General features: G+C 42.8%; 1 protein-coding gene across 3 annotated transcripts; it reads left to right on the forward strand.

Annotated features, from left to right (window-relative positions):
* The first annotated feature begins 1,793 nt into the window (after positions 1 to 1,793).
* On the forward strand, positions 1,794 to 7,187 carry LOC103712956 (protein transport protein Sec61 subunit beta-like). Of its 3 annotated transcripts, none has more exons than XM_088709904.1 (2): positions 1,794 to 1,903; positions 6,836 to 7,187. In XM_088709904.1, exon 2 carries the CDS (start codon positions 6,849 to 6,851, stop codon positions 7,092 to 7,094), a length of 246 nt encoding a protein of 81 aa, XP_088566030.1. In that variant the 5' UTR covers positions 1,794 to 1,903; positions 6,836 to 6,848; the 3' UTR covers positions 7,095 to 7,187. The 3 variants fall into 3 exon arrangements, with proteins under 3 accessions (XP_088566030.1, XP_088566036.1, XP_088566035.1); XM_088709910.1 differs by having other exon boundaries at positions 1,806 to 1,903; positions 6,833 to 7,187; XM_088709909.2 differs by lacking the exon at positions 1,794 to 1,903 and adding an exon at positions 1,915 to 4,216.
* Positions 7,188 to 26,464: the final 19,277 nt, after the last annotated feature.

Raw genomic sequence — 26,464 nt, forward strand, 5'->3', positions numbered from 1 at the left:
TTAGAAAGAACGCTTGAACATGCTCGCCCAACTGTTTGTTTGGGAAAAAATTGTTGGCTATATAATATCTCCATCATGGCTCAACAACTTTCTGTTTGCAAATTCTCTTTTCATTGCTCTTATATGATTTAAAGACCAAGAACTAATAATATTTAAAACTTGCAAAGCAAGAAAAAAAAATGATGCATGTAGATTGCTGGTGGTTTTCACATTGGACAGACCACCTATAAATCTTGCTCCTTGGTTGTTGATTGATATGTAAACCCACAGGAAGGTCAAGGATTCTAAGCAGCGGTGGAGAGAGAGAGAGAGAGAGAGAGAGAGAGAGAGAGAGGAAAGAGAGAGACATATATTTTAAAGTGACTTCATTTTTGTAACAAAAAGGAAGAAAATAAACTTCGCATAGAAGCAATAAGAATAGAATAGCACCATTTGTAGTTTTCAACATACTTATGCACTTGGATTGGTTATTGGGCATCCCTTTCCTCCTTTCTCTCTCTCTCTCCCCCTCCCTCTTTCTCTCCTTGATGGCACTTCTCTCTTTCTCCCTCTCCTTGTCTCCCCCTCCCTCCCTCCATCTCTTTCCCTGCTTTCTCTTTCTCTCTTTCCTCTCCTATCCTCTTTTTTTTATCTCCCTCCCCCTCCCCTCGACCAATGAAGATAAGGTGCTAAACATTGATGACAGTGGTATCTAATCTCTCAACAAAGTTGACTAAAGGAGCCTGTGGCTAGTGGTGCATTACCTTTTGACAAGTATGACCAAAATGTTCTATGGCTGGTGGCATGTTAAGACTCTCTTAAGAACTTTAGCCCTTTTCCATTGAATCGTGACACGCCTTGGAGATACTAGTTCAAATTTCGATTCCGAACTTTTCTATGAATTACAATGTGGGACATTTATATATTGTATAGATGTTGTATGGATGCATGGTTGTGTTGAGTTCCATTATGAATATTATATTTTTTTTTATTTATCATCTTAATAAATTGGATAGGCCATCCCCTCTAATTTGTTTTCTCAAAAAATAATGAAATCTCTTAAGATCTCATGCTAAAAAAAAATCTCTTTAGATCCCAGAATTTTGAAATGGACTAGTAATCATGGTACAACTGTGACGGCAAAGAAAAAGGAGGAAGGTGGAGAATATCTTGGATTAGGGCATAGTCTTCAAAGATTTGTAAATAAACTCTACACTTTTGACATGTACTACCAATTAATCAAGAAATGATATAAATTATTTATTTTGAATCGAATGGTAGAAATTGCACCATACAATTCTTGTAGGAGTACCATAGCAAAACCCTAAATATTTATCGTCCAGAATTTTCTAATGATTGATAGTAAAAGAAATACTTTTGGGTACTTATTGATATGCATGAAACTCAACCTCCATGAGCTCATATATTGTTGGCTCAACAATTTAACATCTAACCACTCCCCACTTATGGCAGTTTTGGACTAAACCAACCACATGAATTAAAGGTGTCCACTGCACAATTCTAGCCAATTCAAATCTGGCTGTTAAGGTGCTGCTTCTTCGGTGTATATGAACAATATTGGATGAAAAGATTAATATAATTTAAAAACTGATGCAATATATAGACAAGGTTGAATGTTGACTTGCTAAGCCGGGATGACCGAGCCTGAGGAACTTCAATTGCACACTTAATTGGCTCCACGTAAGCATTTTCTGGGAATAAGAGCATCGGTTGGGTCAAATCGGGCTAGACTTAGGAACGTCCTGGTCAATGAAACAATGTGCGTGCTTTGCCGCGTGGCAGGCGCACATCCTGCTGCTAATAATATATAAAGCCGCCTGGCCCGGTCGAAGAAAGCGTGCGACGCGCCCTGCAGTCTCTTCCCGAGGAATAACCCCGAGTTGCGCCGCTGGGACCGCTCCGGGTACCTTCCCCCCTCCCTCGCGTCCTCTCTCTCTCTCTCTCTCTCTCTCTCTCTCGTCTCCCCATTGCTGTTCTTGCGCGATCTTTGAGCTTTGGGCTTTGTAACTCGGATTTTCGAGAATAAATCTGGTTTGATGTGGACGGGGAGAGGGGTTTTTGTGTTTTTATCGATAGATCCGGGCCTTAGGTCCTATTTTCTTTTCATTTTTTTGGCCTAGATTTAGTTTTATTAGATTTGAGCCCTTTCTTGTTCGCCAGATTGCTTTTTCTTCGCTAATTTAACCGGATCTAGGGTTTCGATTATGGAATTCGAGCGAAGAAGAACGAAATTTACTGCCGATTTATTTGATTTCTTTTGGTGTTGGACGCTATCTTTTGTTGTAATCTTTTGTTTATCATTCGTCCAGATTTACATTTTGATGATGTTTTCGTTTTACTTAGTTTCTTTCTCCCTGCTTCTAAAGATTATGATGCTTATCTTGGATCGAGATGGAGATGCTGTATTTGAATCAAAACTTTGATGATTGCTATTTGAATCAAAACTATGATAATCAAAATAAGATGCGTCTAATCACATAAAAACCCTAAGCAATCAAAGTTGTTAGAATTATTGCTCTACTGATTTGGTTGTTAACTCGTGATCTGCGGGTTAGCCACTTTAATTATCATCGTCTTATTGTAAAAAGATTTTAATTTGAACCTGCAAGATATATTTTGCCTTCTTGGATTGGCAACATGGTGTCATCGATGAAGTTAAATTGACAGTGAGGCTTTCCACGAGCTTCATGTAATGATTTAACCGCTGAATAATCTATCTGTTGAGTTGTGTTATGCGTGAAGCTTGAATCGAATACCTTTACTATGAACCTGAGGCGTTCAATTTATCTGCTTGTTGTTATATCCTTTTTGGTGGAAATGAAAGCAGTTCTAGTTACTTATGTCTAGATGGCTTAAGTGATGATTTCAATGGAAGGAACTATCAAGGAGCTTGCCATTGGTTTGTTTTCTGGTTCTTTTTCCTTATATATATTACAGGAGGCATGTACCATTCACATCTCGTAGCTATTACCATCTGTAGGTGTAAGTTTTTGGCTACTAACCATTTTGATGGCAGCTTGTCTGTTAGAACCATAGATCGAGTCGATGGGCTCATGCATAGATGAGCAAGGAATTATAAATCAACCATATATCTTGACTTGAAGAGCACCTTCTTTGGTTAGCTTTAGACTGAAGCCATTGATTTATTTCATCTTGGTATTGCAGTAAAGGCTTGCTTACGTATATATTTGTTCTGTCTATGCACCTTTATTCATGGAACACCTGAAAGTTAGTCTTAGATCAAGCCACTTTGAGAATTATGAGTTATGTTTGAGCTCTGCAAACTAGCATTGCTGATGCTACTTCATTCATCCAAAAGGATTCGCCTTTAACATGTCCAGCTCTGTTATGAGTTGCAGGATTCAAACATCTGTAAGTAGTGGCTTAGTATGGGACACCCTCAATAGCACAAGGAGTTGTGTTACAGAAATTTTAGTTCATCAACCGAAAACCGGATAAATTGTTGTCTTGAATTTAAAGAAATTGAGTATGATAAAGTTGAATTAGATGAGTGGGGCTCGATATGGTTAAATGCAAGAGTTGATGGCCATTACTTTTAGTTGAATCTTAATGAGTAGCTATATTATAATACACTTCTGCAGATCAGGAGGATCTCATGCATCTCTGATTGTCAGTAATGCTACAAAAACCTTATATAACTCGAATGGCCTCGGGAAGACATTAGATTATCCTTGTACAGGAAATTCTATCTAGATTCTGTATAATTATAGATAGATTAAACCCTCCATCTATTTTTTTTTTTTTTTGTTTGGATGGCTGGGTATGCTATTCATTTGGATAAGGACGAGTTATAGTTTGAAGCAATGAGGAGAGAAATATTTGAAGGGAAGGGAAGCACCAGGATTGAAACCAACCAGAGCCCATATTCCCTGAAGCTTTGGGATTATATCTTTTATTTGAGAGGTGATTTTCCTTTTGCAGGCTGCCTTGAATTAAAGTTTCCCATTACTGTTAAAACTTCATCCCGCTTGCATAATTTCTCCTCAAGCTTCTAAACTTTTTTGGTTATATAAAGATCGAAGCATATTTTATCCCCAGATAAAGTGCTCTGGAATCCAAATAAGGCGTTAGTTTTATCGATCTGCATATCAGAGACAGTGACAGGATGTGTTATTTTAAAGTTCTGGCATTAACAGGCTTCACTAGTTTGACCATGTCAAACTTTTTAGAAGTTATGTGCTTCGACATTTATGAGGTAAAGGCGTCTAACTTTTTCAAAAGTCCTCATAAATACTGCTAGTAGGATTTTGTGAGTCTGGAGAGCTGTGTTGTACTGATTTTTTTTTTGCAGGACACTAGTATATGTTGTCCTTGGGTTTTAGCTGAAAAGCAGTAATCATTTACCATAGAATCTACTATATTGAGGGCATAAATATGCGACAGAGGCTGGATAAATATTGCTCCATAGGCATTGGATGTGCTCCAAGATTGACCTATTGAGATATGACAGAACTTTTCTATTATAACAGTTATTTATTTAGTTGTGGAAATGTTGGGCAAAGTCCAACTGGCTTCATTCAGATAATGTGGTCTTTTATTTTTTGATCCTGTACCTTTTCTTTTCTTCATTGTAGCAAACTCATTTCTGTTAAATGAGTGCTGGTCAGATACTATAATATAGGATAATTGATTTTTCAGAGTGTTCCATTGCAAGCCCAAAAAAATGGCTTTTGACAGTTATTGTCGTATACAGCCACATCACTGATAAAAAATATGAGGCAGTGATAAAGTGCAAGTCTTATAAAGTTGTTTTTAATATAAAAAGAAAAAAAATGGTAAGGTCGTGTGTTCTCATAAAAAAATTACAACCAAATTCAGTTTATTCATGATGTGCAATCATTTTTATATTGTCCAAATTACAACTCATTTCATTAATCAGTTTATCATATTATTTTCCTTTGGCCAAATTAGAAAATCAATATTAAGAGGAAGCTAGGCCAGTGATAGAACTTTGGATATTGTTAAGATTTGGTTGTTGTTATATGACATGGTTTGGTGTTAGTTTTTTGCCATGACTTCTCAATGCCTTTTCTGTTAAAAAAAAATTTTGCTTAGCTTTCTCTCTCCTTTTCTTAAAGTGACATGCAATTTGCACGGGGAAAGAACCTCTTCATATTTGTTTGTTCTAAAGTGTTTTTTTATTTTATATTTAGGTTACATGGTAGAGGATCAGAAATCAAGTATCTAGCTTTCATATTTTTCTTATCTTTTTTTCTCCCGCTATATATATCTTTTATATTTTTCTTTTAAAGAGGACTGCAACATGTGGCCAGTCTGATATTTACACAGTGGCATTTATGCGATGCAAAAAGCTTTCTACACTATATGTGATTACAAATTTTATTGCACTACATAACAAAAACCTGAGATTTGGGGGTATTTTTCTTGTGCCACCTAGTTGGTTTATAGGGTTTGGAGAGATACAGCTGCAGCCTGCATTGTGCGTGCAAGCGCTGGAATATGGTCCTACCAACTTTTTACAGCCTGTTTGGAAGATCCTTCGAGAGTTTCCAAAAAAAAAAATAAGTTATAAGCGTTTTGCTTAGATTAGAACTTACCTAAGTCGATTAGGTGGAGAAGTCAAGACAAGAGTCGTTTCTCTTTATTGAAATGCGAATCGGCCTGCTTGTATGAAATGGGATTAGCTTTGAATTTAGAATTTTCAGAAGATATCTTTCACTTCTCATTGGTAAAATCGCCATGTCCTGGTAGGTTATAATATTTCTTATTCTTTTAGATGCTGTTTTTTTGAGGATCCCCTTGCTGAAGATTTTGGAACATCATTATGTTGAAAGATTTTGCCAACTACCTTCTGCTGCTTGGTAATTTTATCTGCAGAAAATCTGTCAAATTTGCTGGGTTTGATTCAAACTCAGTTTTCTTCAAACATGGCAACTGTTTTGAAATCCCTAACTTGAAATTCTATCAACTAGAAATAGGAACCCTCAATTTTCATATTACCGTCCCTCCTAGTTCTGCAAACCTTTATCTTAAACCATAATTGTATGAAATTATGCTCGTTTTGCATCAGGGTTTTTATCTAAATGTAGGATATTTGGCTAAACACTATAGTGCGTGCCACAAAGGTTTCACCTTGGAAAAACCTAAGTTGTTTTAGCCTAGAACCTTTTTTCATCTCTCTCTCTTTCACAGACACACACACACTTTCTCTCTCTATGGAGCAGTCGAAGGATTAGAGAAACTTGTTTTCTTAACAATTTCCTCCTGTGCTTATATCTTAAGATTGGTGCTGCTGTAGCCACCTATCATCTTGCTTGTCCGCAATGTTTCAGCCATTGCCTGTTCCTAATCCCACAATGAAACCGCTTGCATTAGCATCTCTTGTTTGAAACAAGATCTTTTTAAACCGAAGATGAGTTGGGCTATATTTTATTTTGATCTATTTATCAGAATGGTTAAATGATCACGTCCAGGGCTTTATTCTGGCGTTGTACTCATTGCTCTGAGACTGGTCTGGTTGTCTGCATATAAATCGTGCTATGGCCTTTCACATTTTTTCTTGATTGTTCATGGTTGCTTGTTGGTAAGTTCTGGTATTATTAAGAAGCTGTTTCCTGCATCTGTCCTCGAGTAAGCCAATTAAATCATCCATGCCAGATAACCAGATCCAGTTTTTGATGGGCTATGAATCATGTAGTCTTCGACGGCAGTTTTCTTCTTCTTTCTCCTCTTTTCAAACTTCTATGACAATCTTTTTCAGAAATACTGGATAACATAAGCGCGAGCAATTTTATCAACATGCGTACATCATTTCTCATAATTCTGAATTAATTTGTGCTCATTTTTTAAGCAGACTCTGAAGCAAAATGGTAGCCAATGGCGAAGCACCACCCAGGGGCAGTGCAGCAGCTGCTGCAAGCTTGCGCAGGCGGAGGACAACTGGAGGTGGTGGTGCAGCTGGAGGAGGTGCCAGTACAATGCTCCAGTTTTACACAGATGAGGCTGCAGGGCGCAAGATTTCACCCAACACTGTCCTCATTATGAGCATCGGATTCATTGCTGTTGTTGCCCTTCTGCACGTCTTCGGGAAGCTCTATCGGGGCTCAGACTAGTTTTCTTATAGGCTACCGACGTTGTCAAATTTTTAACAGACATATTTAATCAAAAACTATCAGACATAATAAAGTGCGTTATGAATTAGACTATGATCCGATGGCAACTTGATGCATACCACCTATAGAAAATTTTGTTTTGGTGGGACGAAGTTGACTTCTTTGGCATTGAAATCTCATTATTGTTCTTAAAAGCAGCCTTTGTTTGATAACGATGATTGCTTTCCTGGAGGGTCTGCGATGCTTCTCGGAAGCCTTGCGATCTGGCTTTCTTGCTGATAATAGGTTGTCTCGGCATTCTATTCTGTGAACAGAATGCGTCCCTGCTTTGGCCTCTGGGATTTTACATTTTCAAGCCAGCTTATTAGATTTGATGTTGGTCGAGTCTCTCTCTCTCTCTCTCTCTCTCTTCTGCAAGTCCAACTGACAAGTGAATGCACGTGATAGGATTTGATAGTCACTCCATTTGAATTGAGTCAGCTCGGTTATCTCTATGCGGATGTAGAGCAGATTTTAGAAGGAACGGAAGGGATGCATATCGCAATATTTTTTAATATTTTCTTTTTTTTGGTACACTTAATATTTTCTTATTGCTACAGGTGCCCTTTCCGAAGCCAGTATATCACAGTTTTTACTCCGGGAAAGATTCTATTGAACTTTTGTCGGCTCAGATTATTGCACGGGACCTATATACAGCGCACAAAAGTTTGTGCGATAGCAATTGAAGAAATGGTAATTATAATCTCTTTGAGCAATGCAGAAGTCACCTCATTGGTCGTATGGTATTTACACCAATGTTAATATCTAAATTGGTGGTTGGTGCTTCCCCAAGATGCAGTAGTCCACAGGCCTGGTAGCTCTGTGGCAGCGGAAGACGGCGAGGCCGGCAATGAGGGGGCGGCGGCGCTTTTGGAAGTCGTGGTGGATGTCACGGAGCCAATTGTCGACGACGAAGTCGTACTCAACGATGCCGCGGATGATGCCGTCGGGGACAATGCCCGTCTTGTAGTTGCTGCTGGGGATGCGTTCGCAGGGCAAAGCTTTCATTTTTTGCTGATGCTTTCAAAAAATGTCGGCAAAAAAATTTTTCACTCCCATGTAATCTACGCTTTTGCGACATTTTTAAAAGCATCAGAGTATTACAATACTTATAAGTATAGGCTCCAAAAAATACTTTTTTTTTTTAGTACTCATCCGCACCTCGTTTTTCACAGTGACCTCTATCCACACTTGCAGGATTCAAAGAGAGGGAGAGAGAGACATAAAAGTTGATCGGATGGTCGAGGAGAGTCTTAGACCCTGTTTGGAAAAGCTTTTAGTAGTAGAGCTGTCTGAAGCGGAGCGTTTATAAAAAAGTTGTTTGCTGTTTGATAACTACTTTCTTAAAGTGCCATAGCACTTTAATATGTGTTTGGTAAACAAATTGAGAAAGTACTTTTTTGTGATAAAATGACCATAAAGGACATACCAGTATTATATAACAGAGCATAATAAAATATAATATGTATTAATACATAAATATATGATATAGTATAATATTAATGTAATGTAATATAATATTATTATAATATAGTACTCCAACATTATGTATTATAGAATAATAATTTAATATAATATTAAATTATTTAACATAACATATCAATGTATTATGATATAATGTAATATAATATTATATTTATAGCATAATGCAATAATAAATATATAAAATATTATAATTATTAGTGTAAATTAATTTTTCATACTTCTAATGACTATTTATCTCTCTAACAAATTTTCTATCTAAGTAATAAAATTGGTTAAATAATTACTAATATTTATTTTTATTTATTTATTTATTTATTTAGATTAGATTATTTGCCACTCACTCATTATTTTTCTTTTTATTTATTTTATTCTATTTATTTATTATTTTATTATTTTATTTCATTGAAACATAGAGGGGTCGCCGGCTATGGGTGGTGGCCAGCATGGTGGCCGCCACCGTGGGCAGCCTCGAGCTCCCAAAACAAAAAAAAAAAAAAAGAAGAGAAAGAAGGAACAGAGGCGGCAACGTTGAGAGGAAGAAGAAGATAGAGAGGGAGAGGGAGAGGATGGGTGAGAGAGGAAGAGGCAGGATGAGGATTTTGGGGGAAAAGTATGATTTAAATGGGGGTATTTTGGTCCAAAAAACAGCTTTCCGAAAAAACTGAAAAACAACGTTTTCGGAAAGTTCCAAATTGGAGGTTCTCTCCAAAAGCTATTTTCAGCTTCCCACAAAAGCTGAAATAGCTTTCCGAAAATTTTAACAAACATAATTTTTTATCTAAAAGTACTTTTAGATGGCCAGAAAGTGCTTTTTGGCCCTCCAAAAGCTCCTTCAAACAGAACCTTAGGCCCTGTTTGGGGGAGCTGTTAGTAGTAGAGCTTTTGGAAGTAGAGCTGTTGGAAGTAGAGTTGTCTGAAGCAGAGCGTTAATAAAAAGTTGTTTGCTGTTTGGTAACTACATTTCTAAAGTGCTGTGGCACTTTAACATGTGTTTGGTAAACAAACTGAGAAAGTACTTTTTGTGTGACAAAATGACCATAAAGGACATTACCAATATTATACAACAGAGCATAATAAAATATAATATATATTAATACATAAATATATTATATAGTATAATATTAATATAATGTAATATGATATTATTATAATATAGTACTATAACATCATGTATTATAGAATAATAATTTAATATAATATTAAATTATTTAACATAACACATCAATGCATTATGATATAATGTAATATAATATTATATTTATAGTATAATACAATAATAAATATATAAAATATTATAATTATTAGTGTAAATTAATTTTTCATCCTTCTAATAACCATTTATCTCTCTATTCAATTTTCTAGCTAGGTGATAAAATTGATTAAATAATTATTAATATTATTTATTTATTTATTTATTTAGATCAGATTATTTGCCACTCACTCATTATTTTCTTTTTTATTTATTTATTTTATTTATTTATTATTTTATTTCATTGAAATATAGAGGGGTTGCCGGTCATGGGTGGTGGTCGGCATGGTGGCTGCCACCATGGGCAACCACGAGCTCCCAAAACAAAAAAAAAAAAAGAAGAGGAAGAAGGAACATTGACGGCAGTGTTGAGAGGAAGAAGAAGATAGAGAGGGAGAGGAAGGGGATGGGTGAGAGAGGAAGAGGCAAGATGAGGATTTTGGAAGAAAAAGTGAGATTTAAATGGGGTATTTTGGTCCAAAAAACAGCTTCCCGACAAAGCTGAAAATAGTGTTTTCGGAAAGCTCCAAATTGGAGCTTCTCCCCAAAAGCTATTTTCAGCTTTCCGTAAAAACTAAAACATCTTTCCGAAAATTTTACCAAACACCATTTTTTATCTGAAAGTACTTTTGGAGGGTCAGAAAGTACTTTTTGGCCCTTCAAAAGCTCTCCAAACAGGGCCTTAGTCTCTGGGTCCACGATTTGGATGGTTAGGATTTACGATGAGCCCATTGATGAGCACCTCGGAATTAGTGGTCTAATGAGGGACTTTTAGTAATAGTCGTGATTAGTAACCAACTGCAAAACACAACGGCAGAACATAGGAATTTCTGCTCATGGCCATCATCTGCCATCCACTAATGCATAAAACTTTGTGCTCAGAATGATGCATGGCACATGGCCTATGGTGTATAAGAATATCAATTTATAATCCGACCTATCAACCCGATCTATGAACAACCAACTTTAAACAGATTTAGATTTGATATAAATGGATTTCGGTTATAAACAAATTAATCGTCTAAACCTCCTTATTAAATAGGCTGAATTTAGATTTAGACTTTTGACTTGTTTAATCTGTTTTGATCCATTTAATAATTAGATCAGATCATTATTCGACCCATTTACTTTATTTAAAAACTATTTAATCTATTTAAAACCTGCTTAATCTATTTATGATTGGTTTAACTTGGCCAGCTTAACATGTTTAACCTGTTTAAATCTATTTAATTTATTAAAAATTTATTTAATTCTATTTGGTTTGTTAAATAAATAGATTATGTGGGTTACGACAGGTTATTTTTTTAGTAAATAGGTCGGATTTAGATATAAAACTTTAACATGTTTAATAAACCGATCGGGTTTGGGTCAATGAATTTGTGACCCAATCTGCATCCAACCTGACTGGTATCTAATCCGAATCAATCCAAAGCGCCGCCCGTGCGCACAAGATTTTTTTGTGTGCAGCGCCATACTGTAGATGAGATGGGTCTCATGATCTATGATAATCACCCATCGTGGAATTAATGGCAGGGTCCAAATTTTATATATGAGGGGTATTGGGAGGTTAAATAGGCTGGCCGAGTAGCACCATCAAAATGGCTCAGAACATTACACCACTGCCTTTAATGATTCGGCATTCCGGCGCTCGGAGGATTTTAATCAAGGTCCGCATCCTGTCCTGGAAACCTCTCTTTTTTACCAACTATTTATGTCAAGATCTATCAATTACTTAATTGTCGTTTGTTTTGCAAATCCAGCCATGGATTCGATCGATTCTTTTAATCTAATATAATGATTATTATTATATTAACAAATAACTAGCTGTTGAGGACATTCCGTTCCCAGAGTTAGGTATTTTTTATAAATTGACACAGAAATTTGTTTTTTTTTGAAAAAAAAAACAGAGTTGTTTTCACTGGACAATGGCAGGAAGATAATAGCTGTAAACTGTTGTTAGTTAAATGCCCATTATATATTAAAATTAATTAGATATGTAATAAATTATTAATAGAGGGTATTTGGAACCCACTATAATGTAATGATGGTTATTATTTCTACTTTAAAACCATGTACTGACAAGAATGGGCAGATGATCGCTAGAGGCATTAACAATGTATGTCATTGGCAATTTAAAATCCACAAGACATTCATCAGACAAGCACAAGTAATTCATTTAGCAATAGATAGGATTATTAATTTATAGCACATGAATATACACCAAACATGAACAAGTACACCAAACTGGCCACTAAGGTGAGCTCAGTAGAACTAAGCCTTTACTTCCATTCGCGCGGTCCGAGTTTGAAACGTGCGGGCGTCGATTAAATGCAGAGACCGGATGCCCCCCGCTTGAACATATGAGGTAGGAGGGCTTATTGGTCCGCTGGTAGCCTCGATGGTGCCGGATATGACGTACTTACACGGATGTTCGGATCGAGACCCAGAGAGATAATTGACCCGAGCCACGGGTGGAGAGAATATGAGTAAAAACGGCCGACGTGCCCAACACACGAGTCAGTTATACCCGCATCGAACATTCTTCTAGCAAAGTGGAGGCCCAGTAGGGGCTGCTATGCGGGGATGAACTTGTCCCTTCCTCCCCCTTCCTCTTTTCCTAAGCAGCAAAAAAAAAAAAGGCACAAGTACATGATGCTCTTGTATTATGTTTTGAAATGAGACCGTCAGGCCAAGCCTAGACAAGATGGTATTTTGCTGAGACACTACTTGTTGGGGGAAAAACCCCAAGTCATACCGACACGGAGGCGCTCGGCCAAAGAGCGCCGACCGGAAAGGCGCTCGGCCAAAGAGCGCCGACCAGAAAGATGTTCGGCCAAAAAGCGCCGACCAGGAAGGCGCCCGACCAGAGAGCACCGACCAGAGAGAGCGCCAAGAAGGGGCGCTCGACCAAAGGGCACCAACCAGAAGGGTGCTCGGCTAGAGAGCGCCTGTCACGACCCCCGCCCCGTTCCCGGCGGGCCGCCGCGACGGTCCTAGGGTGCGGGTAGGCATAAGGCCACCAGCCACCACGTAGAACCCTACTACCTATTAATCATCAATAAATTCTGAAAATTTTGGCATGATGCATGCACAAAATGATCACCTTTCCTATGGTGACCTGTCAGGATTATCTCATTACATACAAAACGCTACCTGTCAGAGCAGCAATCACATAACCTGTCACATAACGAACCTGGACAATATATATCAATACATCATCACAGGCATATAACTCAACTGTATAAAAATCTGGTTCCCATTCTATCCATGGTCAAACCCATATCCACAACAGGATCTATGACTGTAACTATACACTAAATACAACAGAAGGTTTATAATACACCAAAAGGGAATAAACCTCTATCTACATTATACTATACTATACTATACTATACTATGGAGCGGCACAGCTAGCAGGCAATCTCTAACCCTGCTCCTCTCTATACAATACCTGCCCTGCAATCAAAAACACCAAACTGGGGAGTGAGTATATAAATACTCAGTGAGTGGAGTAGAGAGTACTATGCACATGAGACAGAATATAATCATGGCTCGAGATGAAATCTCAAGATCAATAACAAGATGAACATGATCTCAACATAGAGAATATGGAGTAAATCATCAATATCACCACAATCAATATCAACTCATCTGAAGCATATATGGAATAATCAAGTAAACATATATGCTACTCATGAATATGCTCAACAGATCATAATGCTGGAACATACAAATCAGGTGTCAATATGCTGAAATCATCACTAGACAGCTATCGGGAGGTGGGTTTTACGCCCCAGGCGAACCAGCAACAACTCCCTACTGCCATATGCATACATCGAATATGACACCACACCAATATGTAAATCATCACTAGACAGCTGTCGGGAGGTGGGTTTTACGCCCCAGGCGAACCAGCAACAACTCCCTACTGTCACATGCATATGCAGGATAAGACACCATACCGATAACATAAATGCTAGACAGCTGTCGGGAGGTGGGTTTTACGCCCCAGGCGAACCAGCAACAACTCCCTACTGTCACATGCATATGCAGGATAAGACACCATACCGATAACATAAATGCTAGACAGCTATCGGGAGGTGGGTTTTACGCCCCAGGCGAACCAGCAACAACTCCCTACTGTCACATGCATATGCAGGATAAGACACCACACTGATCATATAAATGCTGGCCAGTATCCAGAACAGAAATCCATCTCACATCTACGTACTAAACGGCACCTCGCGGAAATTCTACATCCGCGGAAAGCCATACTGCACCTCACGGGGTCTTACTATGCCCGGCGGCAAGCAGAATATAAGTCGTAGGACCGGCCGATCCTACGCCTAGGGCCGTGCCCCCCCTAGGAAGGGACTGGGCTCCGCCCACCCAGAAGGCTACTATGTGCACAAAGGCCGATGTTCAACCCCATCGACTATAAGTGTCCTGCAGATACTGCCAAGCCATGCATAAATGCCATAATGCACCCTCCCAATACTCTACTAAAAAGGAGCATAATTAAGACTACCACTCACTCGACTCCGACCCAATCATAAACTAACATTAGGGTTGGGAGTGAGGGGTCAAGGGTGTGCAATGCAACTCAATATACCACTGAAATGGGCTCTACAAATCTTTGAAATAGAGAAAATGGAATCAATTTACAAAAGAAGTCATTTCACAATTCAGATCAAATTTAACTACTCATAAAGGAGTATAATCAAGGCTACCACTCATAAGTCTTTGAAATATAGGAAATGAAATCAATTTACAAAAGAAATCATTTCACAATTCGGAATCAATTTGATTACTCATCAACCCCTCGTAATTCCTCTCAATGTTCCCTCAAATGCATGTACAGAATAATCAAGCATAGAGAATCAAGATTATAGAGGAATCTACTATAACAATTAATCAATAAGCTCAGGTGGAATCAAGTCACACTTGGCAACATTTATGAAAATGAATAAGGAATGTGCTCATGGTGCAAAGTACATGACTCCCACTCACCTGTCAATCCGGCACAGCCCTGATACGCCTCCAAAAATCTACAGCAGGCAGTGGGGAACTTCTTCCTCTTGTTCCCTAGCTTCTTGCCCAACTGTGACATGCATTTACAATACATTTAGTCTTGTATCAAGGGCCATAATCTACGTGCCAATTATAATATAGGGAACTTTAATTGATTCAACTCCCCCGTTCCCTAAATCTTTTCTTTTCTTTCTCTTTTTCTTTTTCTATTAATTAACTCATCATTTATGTGTATTAGGGACTCCCTTGCACGAGTACAAGGTCTCCCTTAGCTTAATCTGGGCTTAATACCCTATTATGGCATGAAATCCCCTATTTTCCACCCGGATGAACAGTAACCCGAACTGACAGTGGGTTACTTCATCCCGGTTTTGATCCACTTTCAGGACTCCAAATTTGATGAAATTTTTACCTAACATTCTACACTCACAGAGGATTCCCAAGAGATAACATGCATCATCATCGGAGGCCGTTTGACCCCCTAAATAATTTGCCGACGTTGGGACTTCGACACAGTTTTTCCGTAGTGCCGGAAAAATTTGTCAAAATCCGATTCTTCTTCTTTTAACCACCTCTACAACCCTTATCCGACCCCTCTAGACTATATCCACCCTTTGTATAGCCTAATGTCATCAAAAGACTAGATAGGGATGGATATTTACCTTTTTCTTTTTGGAAATCGAGGTCCTTGCGTAGAGGGGAAGGAGATCTACGTTTTTTCCTTCAGCTGGAAGTGCAACCGGGATCCCTTTCCTCCTTGAATCCCCTTCCTCTTCTTCTTTCTTCTTCTTCTTCTTCTCTTTTTCTTTCTTTCTTTCCTCTGTTTCACGCCTGAGAACCCCCTCCCTCTTTCTCTCGGTTTCACCAGCTCAAACCCTCCAATTAAATCACATCAAAATACTATTCACCCTTTTTTTAATATTATTAAATTCCCATTTTGCCCCTAACACTTCAACATATCTACTGTTATGCCATTAACTTTTGATTTCTTTCCAATTTTACCCTTACCACTTCAACGCATCTACAACTATGCCATTATCTTTTCATTTCTTCCAATTTTACCCCTCATATCAATTTTAAAGGACTATTCTATCCTTTTTTATATAAAAAAATATTTTGGGGTTATTACATCCTCCCCCTTATATAAAATTCGTCCTCGAATTTAAAAGAGTAAATTACCTGATTACTCAAAGGGGTGAGTGTATCTGCTCTTCATATTCTGCTCAGTGTGGTATTGGAAATCAAATAAATTAGGAGTGTTTTACCTTCTATCTCTACCACATAGGTAGGATATACATACTTCGCTTTTATATTATCCCCTACAGGTGTATTAATAGCTAAGGGAATACGCATTAATATCTTATCCTTAGCTAACTTTTTAGCAAAATAAGGGGACACAAATGAATGGGTAGCTCCAGAATTAAATAATACTCTAGCTTTAATCTTATCAATGAGGAGCATACCTGTCACAGCTACATTTAATGCCTGTGCCTCTTGTGGATTTACCGTGAACACCCTTCCTTGCCCTCTACCTACTGGAGCTGATGGCTGAGATGGTCCAACACTCTGCTGTGATGCTGGTGTCTGACCTCTGCCTCTGCCTACAGGCCCCCTACTACTAGGCCTGTCCATCTGCACAGAAGGGTAGGATGCCAAAGGCACAAACTGCTGGGTGGCACCCTGCAGGCATTCTCTGGCAAAATGACCCGGCTGTCCACATCTGTAGCACACTCCCTGGCCCATTCTGCATCTGCCAGGGTGCTGCTTCCCACATATGCCACACACTGGCCATGATTGGAACCCAGATTCAGTTCTGGCTATAGTGACTGGAGGACGAGGTACTGATGGTAGAAAAGTATCTTGTGATTGACCTCTTTCCCTCCATTTCCTCTTACGTGGGGCAGGTGGAGCTGAGCGTACAGACTGCTCCGTCGGGCCCTCCGAGAGATCTACTCCCTCAGATCTACCTCTACTGTTTTGCTCCTTCCCCACACTCATTTTCCTCTGTTCTCTTTCAGCTCTTTCCTCTTTATTTCTGGTCTCCCACTGTTTTGCTTTATCTATCAGCCTAGACAAGGTGGGGACCTCTACTGCCAGTACTGCATTATAAAGCGGGGAAATCAGACCTCGTCTGAACCTTTCTATCCTGGCAGCTTCAGTGGGGATGATGTAAGGAGCATACTTCCCCAATCTAGTGAACTCACGAGCGTACTCAGATACGCTCATTCCGGGCATCTGCTTCAGCCTCTCAAACTGAAGAGCCCAATTCTGCCTCTCAGCCGGAGACAAGAACTCATCCATCACTGCTTGCCTGAACTCTTCCCAGGTTGGAGGATTCCTACTGTACAATCTATCTTCCATATGCCTCTGGTACCAGTCCCAGGCATCTTCCTTCATTGTAAGCCCTACAAGTTCTATAGCTCTTGCATCAGAACAGGGCAGTCTCCGTATCATCTTTTCAGTCTCCTCCAGAAATCTCTGAGGATCTTCACCTTCTTCCCCCTTAAACTCCGGGGTTCTGAGCCTCAGAAACTCCTGTACAGTAATCCCCTCATTATCTAGAGCCCGCCTGGCCAAACTTCTTGGCACAGGTACAGGAGGTGGGATAGATACTACTGACGGGGCAGGAGATTTCCCCCGAGCAATCTGCTCCCTCAGAGCCTGATTCTCCGCCAGTAACTGTTCCATCAATGCATCTCTACTTCCTACATCTCCTTGATCATCAACCCTCCGTCTATCAGCAGGAGGAGGTTTTTCTCTTTGGGGCTCGACATGTGCAGAACCCGCATCCAATGCTATATCTGGCTCCATCCTCCTTCCAGGACGAGCAGGTCCTCTCCTTGGAGGTATTCTTTATATCTCTCTAAAAAAGTCAAAAAGAGAGGATGGTCGTTACACACTGAGTCATGATATATTTTACTGAGTTGTAAATAACTCATAAAATAACATACAGAAAAATCCTATGCTCCATAGTATAATCCTATACTTAATCCTGACTCATCCTATTGCTCTGACAGGACTCTTGTTTAACCTTTGCTCTGATACCACCTCTGTCACGACCCCCGCCCCGTTCCCGGCGGGCCGCCGCGACGGTCCTAGGGTGCGGGTAGGCATAAGGCCACCAGCCACCACGTAGAACCCTACTACCTATTAATCATCAATAAATTCTGAAAATTTTGGCATGATGCATGCACAAAATGATCACCTTTCCTATGGTGACCTGTCAGGATTATCTCATTACATACAAAACGCTACCTGTCAGAGCAGCAATCACATAACCTGTCACATAACGAACCTGGACAATATATATCAATACATCATCACAGGCATATAACTCAACTGTATAAAAATCTGGTTCCCATTCTATCCATGGTCAAACCCATATCCACAACAGGATCTATGACTGTAACTATACACTAAATACAACAGAAGGTTTATAATACACCAAAAGGGAATAAACCTCTATCTACATTATACTATACTATACTATACTATACTATGGAGCGGCACAGCTAGCAGGCAATCTCTAACCCTGCTCCTCTCTATACAATACCTGCCCTGCAATCAAAAACACCAAACTGGGGAGTGAGTATATAAATACTCAGTGAGTGGAGTAGAGAGTACTATGCACATGAGACAGAATATAATCATGGCTCGAGATGAAATCTCAAGATCAATAACAAGATGAACATGATCTCAACATAGAGAATATGGAGTAAATCATCAATATCACCACAATCAATATCAACTCATCTGAAGCATATATGGAATAATCAAGTAAACATATATGCTACTCATGAATATGCTCAACAGATCATAATGCTGGAACATACAAATCAGGTGTCAATATGCTGAAATCATCACTAGACAGCTATCGGGAGGTGGGTTTTACGCCCCAGGCGAACCAGCAACAACTCCCTACTGCCATATGCATACATCGAATATGACACCACACCAATATGTAAATCATCACTAGACAGCTGTCGGGAGGTGGGTTTTACGCCCCAGGCGAACCAGCAACAACTCCCTACTGTCACATGCATATGCAGGATAAGACACCATACCGATAACATAAATGCTAGACAGCTGTCGGGAGGTGGGTTTTACGCCCCAGGCGAACCAGCAACAACTCCCTACTGTCACATGCATATGCAGGATAAGACACCATACCGATAACATAAATGCTAGACAGCTATCGGGAGGTGGGTTTTACGCCCCAGGCGAACCAGCAACAACTCCCTACTGTCACATGCATATGCAGGATAAGACACCACACTGATCATATAAATGCTGGCCAGTATCCAGAACAGAAATCCATCTCACATCTACATACTAAACGGCACCTCGCGGAAATTCTACATCCGCGGAAAGCCATACTGCACCTCACGGGGTCTTACTATGCCCGGCGGCAAGCAGAATATAAGTCGTAGGACCGGCCGATCCTACGCCTAGGGCCGTGCCCCCCCTAGGAAGGGACTGGGCTCCGCCCACCCAGAAGGCTACTATGTGCACAAAGGCCGATGTTCAACCCCATCGACTATAAGTGTCCTGCAGATACTGCCAAGCCATGCATAAATGCCATAATGCACCCTCCCAATACTCTACTAAAAAGGAGCATAATTAAGACTACCACTCACTCGACTCCGACCCAATCATAAACTAACATTAGGGTTGGGAGTGAGGGGTCAAGGGTGTGCAATGCAACTCAATATACCACTGAAATGGGCTCTACAAATCTTTGAAATAGAGAAAATGGAATCAATTTACAAAAGAAGTCATTTCACAATTCAGATCAAATTTAACTACTCATAAAGGAGTATAATCAAGGCTACCACTCATAAGTCTTTGAAATATAGGAAATGAAATCAATTTACAAAAGAAATCATTTCACAATTCGGAATCAATTTGATTACTCATCAACCCCTCGTAATTCCTCTCAATGTTCCCTCAAATGCATGTACAGAATAATCAAGCATAGAGAATCAAGATTATAGAGGAATCTACTATAATAATTAATCAATAAGCTCAGGTGGAATCAAGTCACACTTGGCAACATTTATGAAAATGAATAAGGAATGTGCTCATGGTGCAAAGTACATGACTCCCACTCACCTGTCAATCCGGCACAGCCCTGATACGCCTCCAAAAATCTACAGCAGGCAGTGGGGAACTTCTTCCTCTTGTTCCCTAGCTTCTTGCCCAACTGTGACATGCATTTACAATACATTTAGTCTTGTATCAAGGGCCATAATCTACGTGCCAATTATAATATAGGGAACTTTAATTGATTCAACTCCCCCGTTCCCTAAATCTTTTCTTTTCTTTCTCTTTTTCTTTTTCTATTAATTAACTCATCATTTATGTGTATTAGGGACTCCCTTGCACGAGTACAAGGTCTCCCTTAGCTTAATCTGGGCTTAATACCCTATTATGGCATGAAATCCCCTATTTTCCACCCGGATGAACAGTAACCCGAACTGACAGTGGGTTACTTCATCCCGGTTTTGATCCACTTTCAGGACTCCAAATTTGATGAAATTTTTACCTAACATTCTACACTCACAGAGGATTCCCAAGAGATAACATGCATCATCATCGGAGGCCGTTTGACCCCCTAAATAATTTGCCGACGTTGGGACTTCGACACAGTTTTTCCGTAGTGCCGGAAAAATTTGTCAAAATCCGATTCTTCTTCTTTTAACCACCTCTACAACCCTTATCCGACCCCTCTAGACTATATCCACCCTTTGTATAGCCTAATGTCATCAAAAGACTAGATAGGGATGGATATTTACCTTTTTCTTTTTGGAAATCGAGGTCCTTGCGTAGAGGGGAAGGAGATCTACGTTTTTTCCTTCAGCTGGAAGTGCAACCGGGATCCCTTTCCTCCTTGAATCCCCTTCCTCTTCTTCTTTCTTCTTCTTCTTCTTCTCTTTTTCTTTCTTTCTTTCCTCTGTTTCACGCCTGAGAACCCCCTCCCTCTTTCTCTCGGTTTCACCAGCTCAAACCCTCCAATTAAATCACATCAAAATACTATTCACCCTTTTTTTAATATTATTAAATTCCCATTTTGCCCCTAACACTTCAACATATCTACTGTTATGCCATTAACTTTTGATTTCTTTCCAATTTTACCCTTACCACTTCAACGCATCTACAACTATGCCATTATCTTTTCATTTCTTCCAATTTTACCCCTCATATCAATTTTAAAGGACTATTCTATCCTTTTTTACATAAAAAAATATTTTGGGGTTATTACAGCGCCGATCCGAAAAGGACCAACCAAAGCACCAGGTAGGGACGCTCGGCTAAGAAAAGGCCGACCAAAGGACGCCAATCAGGAAAACGCTCGCCCAAAGGGCGCCGACTAGAAATACTGACTAGAAGCGACCTCGCCACAGGGCGCCCCGTCGGGCGACCGGCTTGGCTCGGCACCCCTGCCGAGCCGATGCCTTAACCAAATGTTCAACTTCCGCCTAACCCTCTAAGCCTGAGGGACCTGACAACTCCACTACAACCTGCCGCTATCTCCAAGCCATCAAGGCATAAGATCTCCGCAGGTATTCGGCACGACCTGCCATTAATGCATGAGACCCCCCCAAGTCTCCGATGCACTCAGTCATTTAATGAACACGGCTCAAGGCGATCTCCGGATCACTGAACCATCAAAGCGTATGGCTCTCCCTGACCGCCGGTTCACTCGGTAATAAATGCACTTACCATCCACGGACCCCAGGCCCACCACGGCCGGCGGTTCAACCACTCCAACAGGTCCGATCGACCGTGACAACTCCCTGGTTCCGGTCTGATTCGGCCTTATTCTCCACTACGCCATTAATGGGCCAAATCGTGCCCAATTATCACAAAAGATGACAAAATTCCCCTGTCACCTCCCAGGTAACACAATATCCCTCTATAAAAGGGAACCTGGGGGAAAGGAGGGGGGGGACCGGAGGAGAGAAAAAAACGGCATAGACACAATTGAGGAAAAGATCCTCTTTATCTTATCCAAATATTCTCTTCATCTTCTCCACATATCTCTTCCTTGCTCTCTCCACATACTAGCCCCCTCTGACTTAAGCATCGGAGGGCCGGCGCCGGAGAGCCCGGCCACCGGCTTTTTTACAAGACAGGACAGGACGCACTCTTCTCCGCTCTCTCATCCCCACGGAGGACGCAGTCGGCCGGCGCACCGCCGTCCGCCCTCCCGGCAGCGGAGCTCCTCCTCCCCTGGTTTCGCGGCGGCCCCCGGGTCCAATTTCCAGCAACAGTTGGCGCTAGAGGAAGGGACCGAGTCGCTGCCATGAAGCTAAGAAGTAAAGGGGCTTCCAACGCCTCTCGACGTCCTCCACTCAGTCCTGAACATTCTGTCCAAAACTCGCCGCCTCCGGCCGAGCCAACCCCTCAAGTTCGGCCGGAGCAGTTTGATGCCCTGGTGCAACAGGTGCAAGCCTTGGCTACCGCTGTCCAAAGCTTGCAACCCAGGGGCATCCCAACGGCACCGCTTCCTCCGGCTCCAGTCCAACCGGAGCCCCCTACAAGCGGACTTCCCCTTCGAGGTCAGGACTCTCAAGTCCAGGCCTCCCTCTGGAGAGAGCACCCAGTCAGAGGCCACGGAGGCTGGCCACAACCTTCAGAAGCTGAGTCGGTTCCGGGGCAACTTGCACCCGAACGAACCGCTGCAGCGGTCCTCCAGAATGACGAACTCGACAAGAAGGTCGAGAAGCTGGAGTGCCAAATCCAGGCACTCCACGGAAGAAAATCAGGACGTGATGGCGACTTCGAGTTCACTACGAAGACGCCCTTCTCCCCGGAGATCGAAGATGAACCGGTTCCGCTACGGTTCAAAATGCCCCAGGTGGAGCCTTACAACGGCAAGGCTGATCCTCTTGACCACCTGGAGAGTTACCGGGTCTTAATGGCCCTACAAGGAGCCTCGGAGGCCATGATGTGCAAGGCTTTTCCGGCGACACTCCGAGGACCAGCCCGGCTGTGGTTTACCGGGCTGAAGCCGAGTACTGTCTCCTCCTTTGAGCAGCTCAGCAGACAATTTGCTGGCAACTTTGCCGCCAGCCAGCCCCAGCGACGGACATCCGACTCCCTCCTGGACATTAAGCAAAAGGAGGGAGAGTCCTTCAAGGAGTATTTGGACCGGTTCACCGCCGCAACATGGGAGGTCCGGGAGCTTGACCAGTCAATCGCAATGTCGGCGCTAAAGACTGGAGCCCGGTCCTATAGATTCCTCTTCTCGATCGAGAAGAATTTTCCCGTGGACCTCACCGAAATGTTCGCTCGGGCGCGGAAGTACGCCAAGGCGGAAGAGGCCGTGGCAGTTAGGCGGGGCGGGACCGAGCAGAACCCCAAGAAGAGACGCCGCGAGGAGCGCGGCCAGCCCAGAAGCCCGTCTCCGCGACGAGCTAAGAATCCGCCCCGCCCGAAGAGTCCACCCCGGTTGAGGGGACCGCCACAGCAGAGGTCACCACTCCGCCCGAGGTTCCCACTGCGAGCCCATGCACCAGAAGGGAGGTATGAAAAATACACTCCCCTCAATGCTCCACGGGCAGAAATCCTCATGAAGATTGAGGGTCGGGATTGCATCCGGCTCCCACCTCCAAAACAAGATACCAGAATCCGGCGTGATCCCCGGAAGTATTGCCGCTTCCACCGGGATCACGGCCATGATACCGAGGATTGCTATCAGCTCCGAAATGAGATCGAAGCACTCATCCGCCGAGGGATGCTCGATCGGTTCGTGCAAGGCCGGCGTGAAGAGAAGAAGCCAGCCGAAGGAGCTGCACAGCCTGAAGGTCCAAATGCCAACAGGCCCATCGCCGGCATCATCAACACCATCCGAGGCGGGCCCTCAGCTGGAGAAGCTTCGGGGGAAGAAACCTCCTCAAAGCGCCTGCGCGCCTCTGAAGCCATCTCCTTTTCAGATGATGATCTAGAGGGAGTCGAAACTCCCCATGATGATGCCGTGGTCATCTCCATGATCATAAATAAATTTGATGTAAAACGCATCTTGGTCGATAATGGAAGCTCGGCGAATGTTTTGTATTTTGGTGCATATTGTAAAATGGGGATGACAAATGAGCAGCTACGGAGGATGAATGCTCCGTTAGTTGGATTTACTGGGGATTCAGTCCCAGTAGAAGGCGAAATCGACCTCCTGGTCACAGCCGGGCTCGCCCCCCGTGAAAGTACCGTAGGGATGAGCTTCCTTGTAATACGCCTGCCCTCAGTCTACAATGCCATCCTCGGAAGGCCGGGTCTCAACGCCCTCCAAGCAGTGGTCTCGATCCGCCACCTGCTTATGCGATTCCCCACCAGCCAGGGAGTCGGCGAAGTCCGAGGGGACCAAATGGTGGCAAGGCGATGCTACCTGGCAACCCACGAGGCAAAACGGCCAGCCGAGGTGCCTGCCCTAGCAACTGACCAACCCTCAACTAAGGTTATGGAGGCACGGGTCAACCCTCAGAAAGAGCGGGTAGAGCCTGGTGAGTTATTAATTCAAGTTCCTTTACGAGAGAACTCTCCCGGGCTAACCGTGCAGGTCGGCTCTGGCCTCAACGAGCATGAGAGGGGTCGCCTCGTTAATTTTCTACGAGACAACATGGACGTCTTCGCATGGTCGCCTGCGGACATGCCAGGGATAGATCCGGAGGTCATGGTCCACCGGCTCCAAGTGAAGCCAACCAGCAAGCCCGTGCGACAAAAGAAGCGAGGCGCCGCCCCTGAACGACAGCGAGCAGCAGCCGAGGAGGTCAGCAATCTCCTTGAAGCTGGCTTCATCCGGGAGATATCCTACCCGGAGTGGCTCGCCAACGTGGTCCTCGTCAAGAAAGCCAGCGGGAAGTGGCGTATGTGCGTGGACTACACCGACCTGAATAAAGCCTGCCCAAAGGACAGCTTCCCACTTCCCAGCATCGACCAGCTCGTGGACTCCACCTCGGGTCACGAGCTGCTGGCATTCATGGACGCCTTTTCCGGATACAACCAGATCCGCATGGTGCCAGAAGATGAGGAAAAGACAGCCTTCATCACCGACGGGGGAACCTACTGCTACAAGGTGATGTCGTTCGGCTTAAAAAACGCCGGGGCAACTTATCAAAGGCTGGTCAGCCGGATCTTTAAAAACCAAATAGGCCGAAACATGGAGGTCTATGTAGATGACATGCTGGTGAAAAGTAGGGTTGCACAAGATCATGTGGCCGATCTTGATGAAGCATTCTCCACACTCCGAAAGTACCAGATGAAGCTCAATCCAGCCAAATGTGCATTCGGAGTCACCTCCGGCAAATTCCTCGGCTTCATCATTACACAACGAGGAATTGAGGCCAATCCTGAAAAGATCCGAGCCCTCCAGGGGATGACACCTCCTAGGACGGTCAAGGAGGTACAACGGCTCACGGGCCGAGTTGCAGCTCTCGGGAGATTCATCTCCCGCTCGGCCGAGCGCTGCCTTCCATTCTTTGCAGCCCTCAAGAAGCCGAAGAACTTTTTGTGGTCGGACGAGTGCCAGCAATCTTTTGAAGAGCTCAAGCGCCTTCTGGCTTCCCCTCCCCTGCTCACAAAGCCTCAACAGGGTGAACTCCTCTACCTGTATCTAGCTGTCTCCCCTGTAGCAGTAAGCTCGGTCCTGGTCCGAGAGGAGGGTAAGCTCCAAAAGCCAGTATATTACACCAGCCGGGTCTTGAGGGATAACGAGACCCGATACTCCAAACTGGAGAAGACTGTCTATGCTTTGGTCATCTCAGCTCGGAGGCTCCGACCCTACTTCCAAGCCCACACAGTGGCCGTACTGACCGACCAGCCGGTCAAGCAAATCCTGCAAAGATCAGACCGTGCGGGCCGGATCACGAAATGGGCCATCGAGCTCGGGGAATTCGACCTCGAGTACCGACCCAGACCAGCGATCAAAGCACAAGCGCTCGCAGACTTTATAGTCGAGTGCACCATACCGGACGAGGCGGAGCCCAAACCTGAGCCACCAATAGAGCAGACCCCGAGTTTGACATGGACTCTGCATGTCGATGGCTCTTCAAACTCGGGGGGTAGCGGAGCAGGGCTCATCCTCACTAGCCCGGAGGGGGTGGTCGCCGAGCAAGCCTTGCGCCTCGAGTTTCCTGCTTCCAATAACATGGTGGAGTACGAAGCGCTCGTCGCCGGGCTCAAGCTAGCCAAAGAGCTAGGAGTGAAGGACTTGAAGGCCTTCAGTGACTCTCAGCTCGTCGTCAACCAAATCGTGGGCGACTTCGAAGCCAGAGACCCGACCATGCAAAAGTATCTTCAGAAGGTATGGGATCTCGCCTTGACCCTGGACTCTTTTCACATTCAACATATTGCCAGGTCGGAGAATCTCAAGGCCGACCAGCTGTCAAAGCTGGCGTCCTCTCGCATGAGCGAGCTTCCCAAGGAGGCAGTACTGGAGTATCTCCAAAAGCCCAGTACAGACGAGCCCGAGCAGACCCTCTGCACTGAGTTCGAGCCGAGCTGGATGGACGAACTCATCAGCTATCTGCAAGATGAAGTCCTCCCCACTGATGAACGAGAGGCTCGCCGA

The sequence above is a fragment of the Phoenix dactylifera genome, chromosome 1 (assembly GCF_051530095.1).
Source record: "Phoenix dactylifera cultivar Ajwa chromosome 1, Ajwa_hap1_PhDact_Kaust_v1.1, whole genome shotgun sequence".
NCBI classification, from domain to species: domain Eukaryota; kingdom Viridiplantae; phylum Streptophyta; class Magnoliopsida; order Arecales; family Arecaceae; genus Phoenix; species Phoenix dactylifera.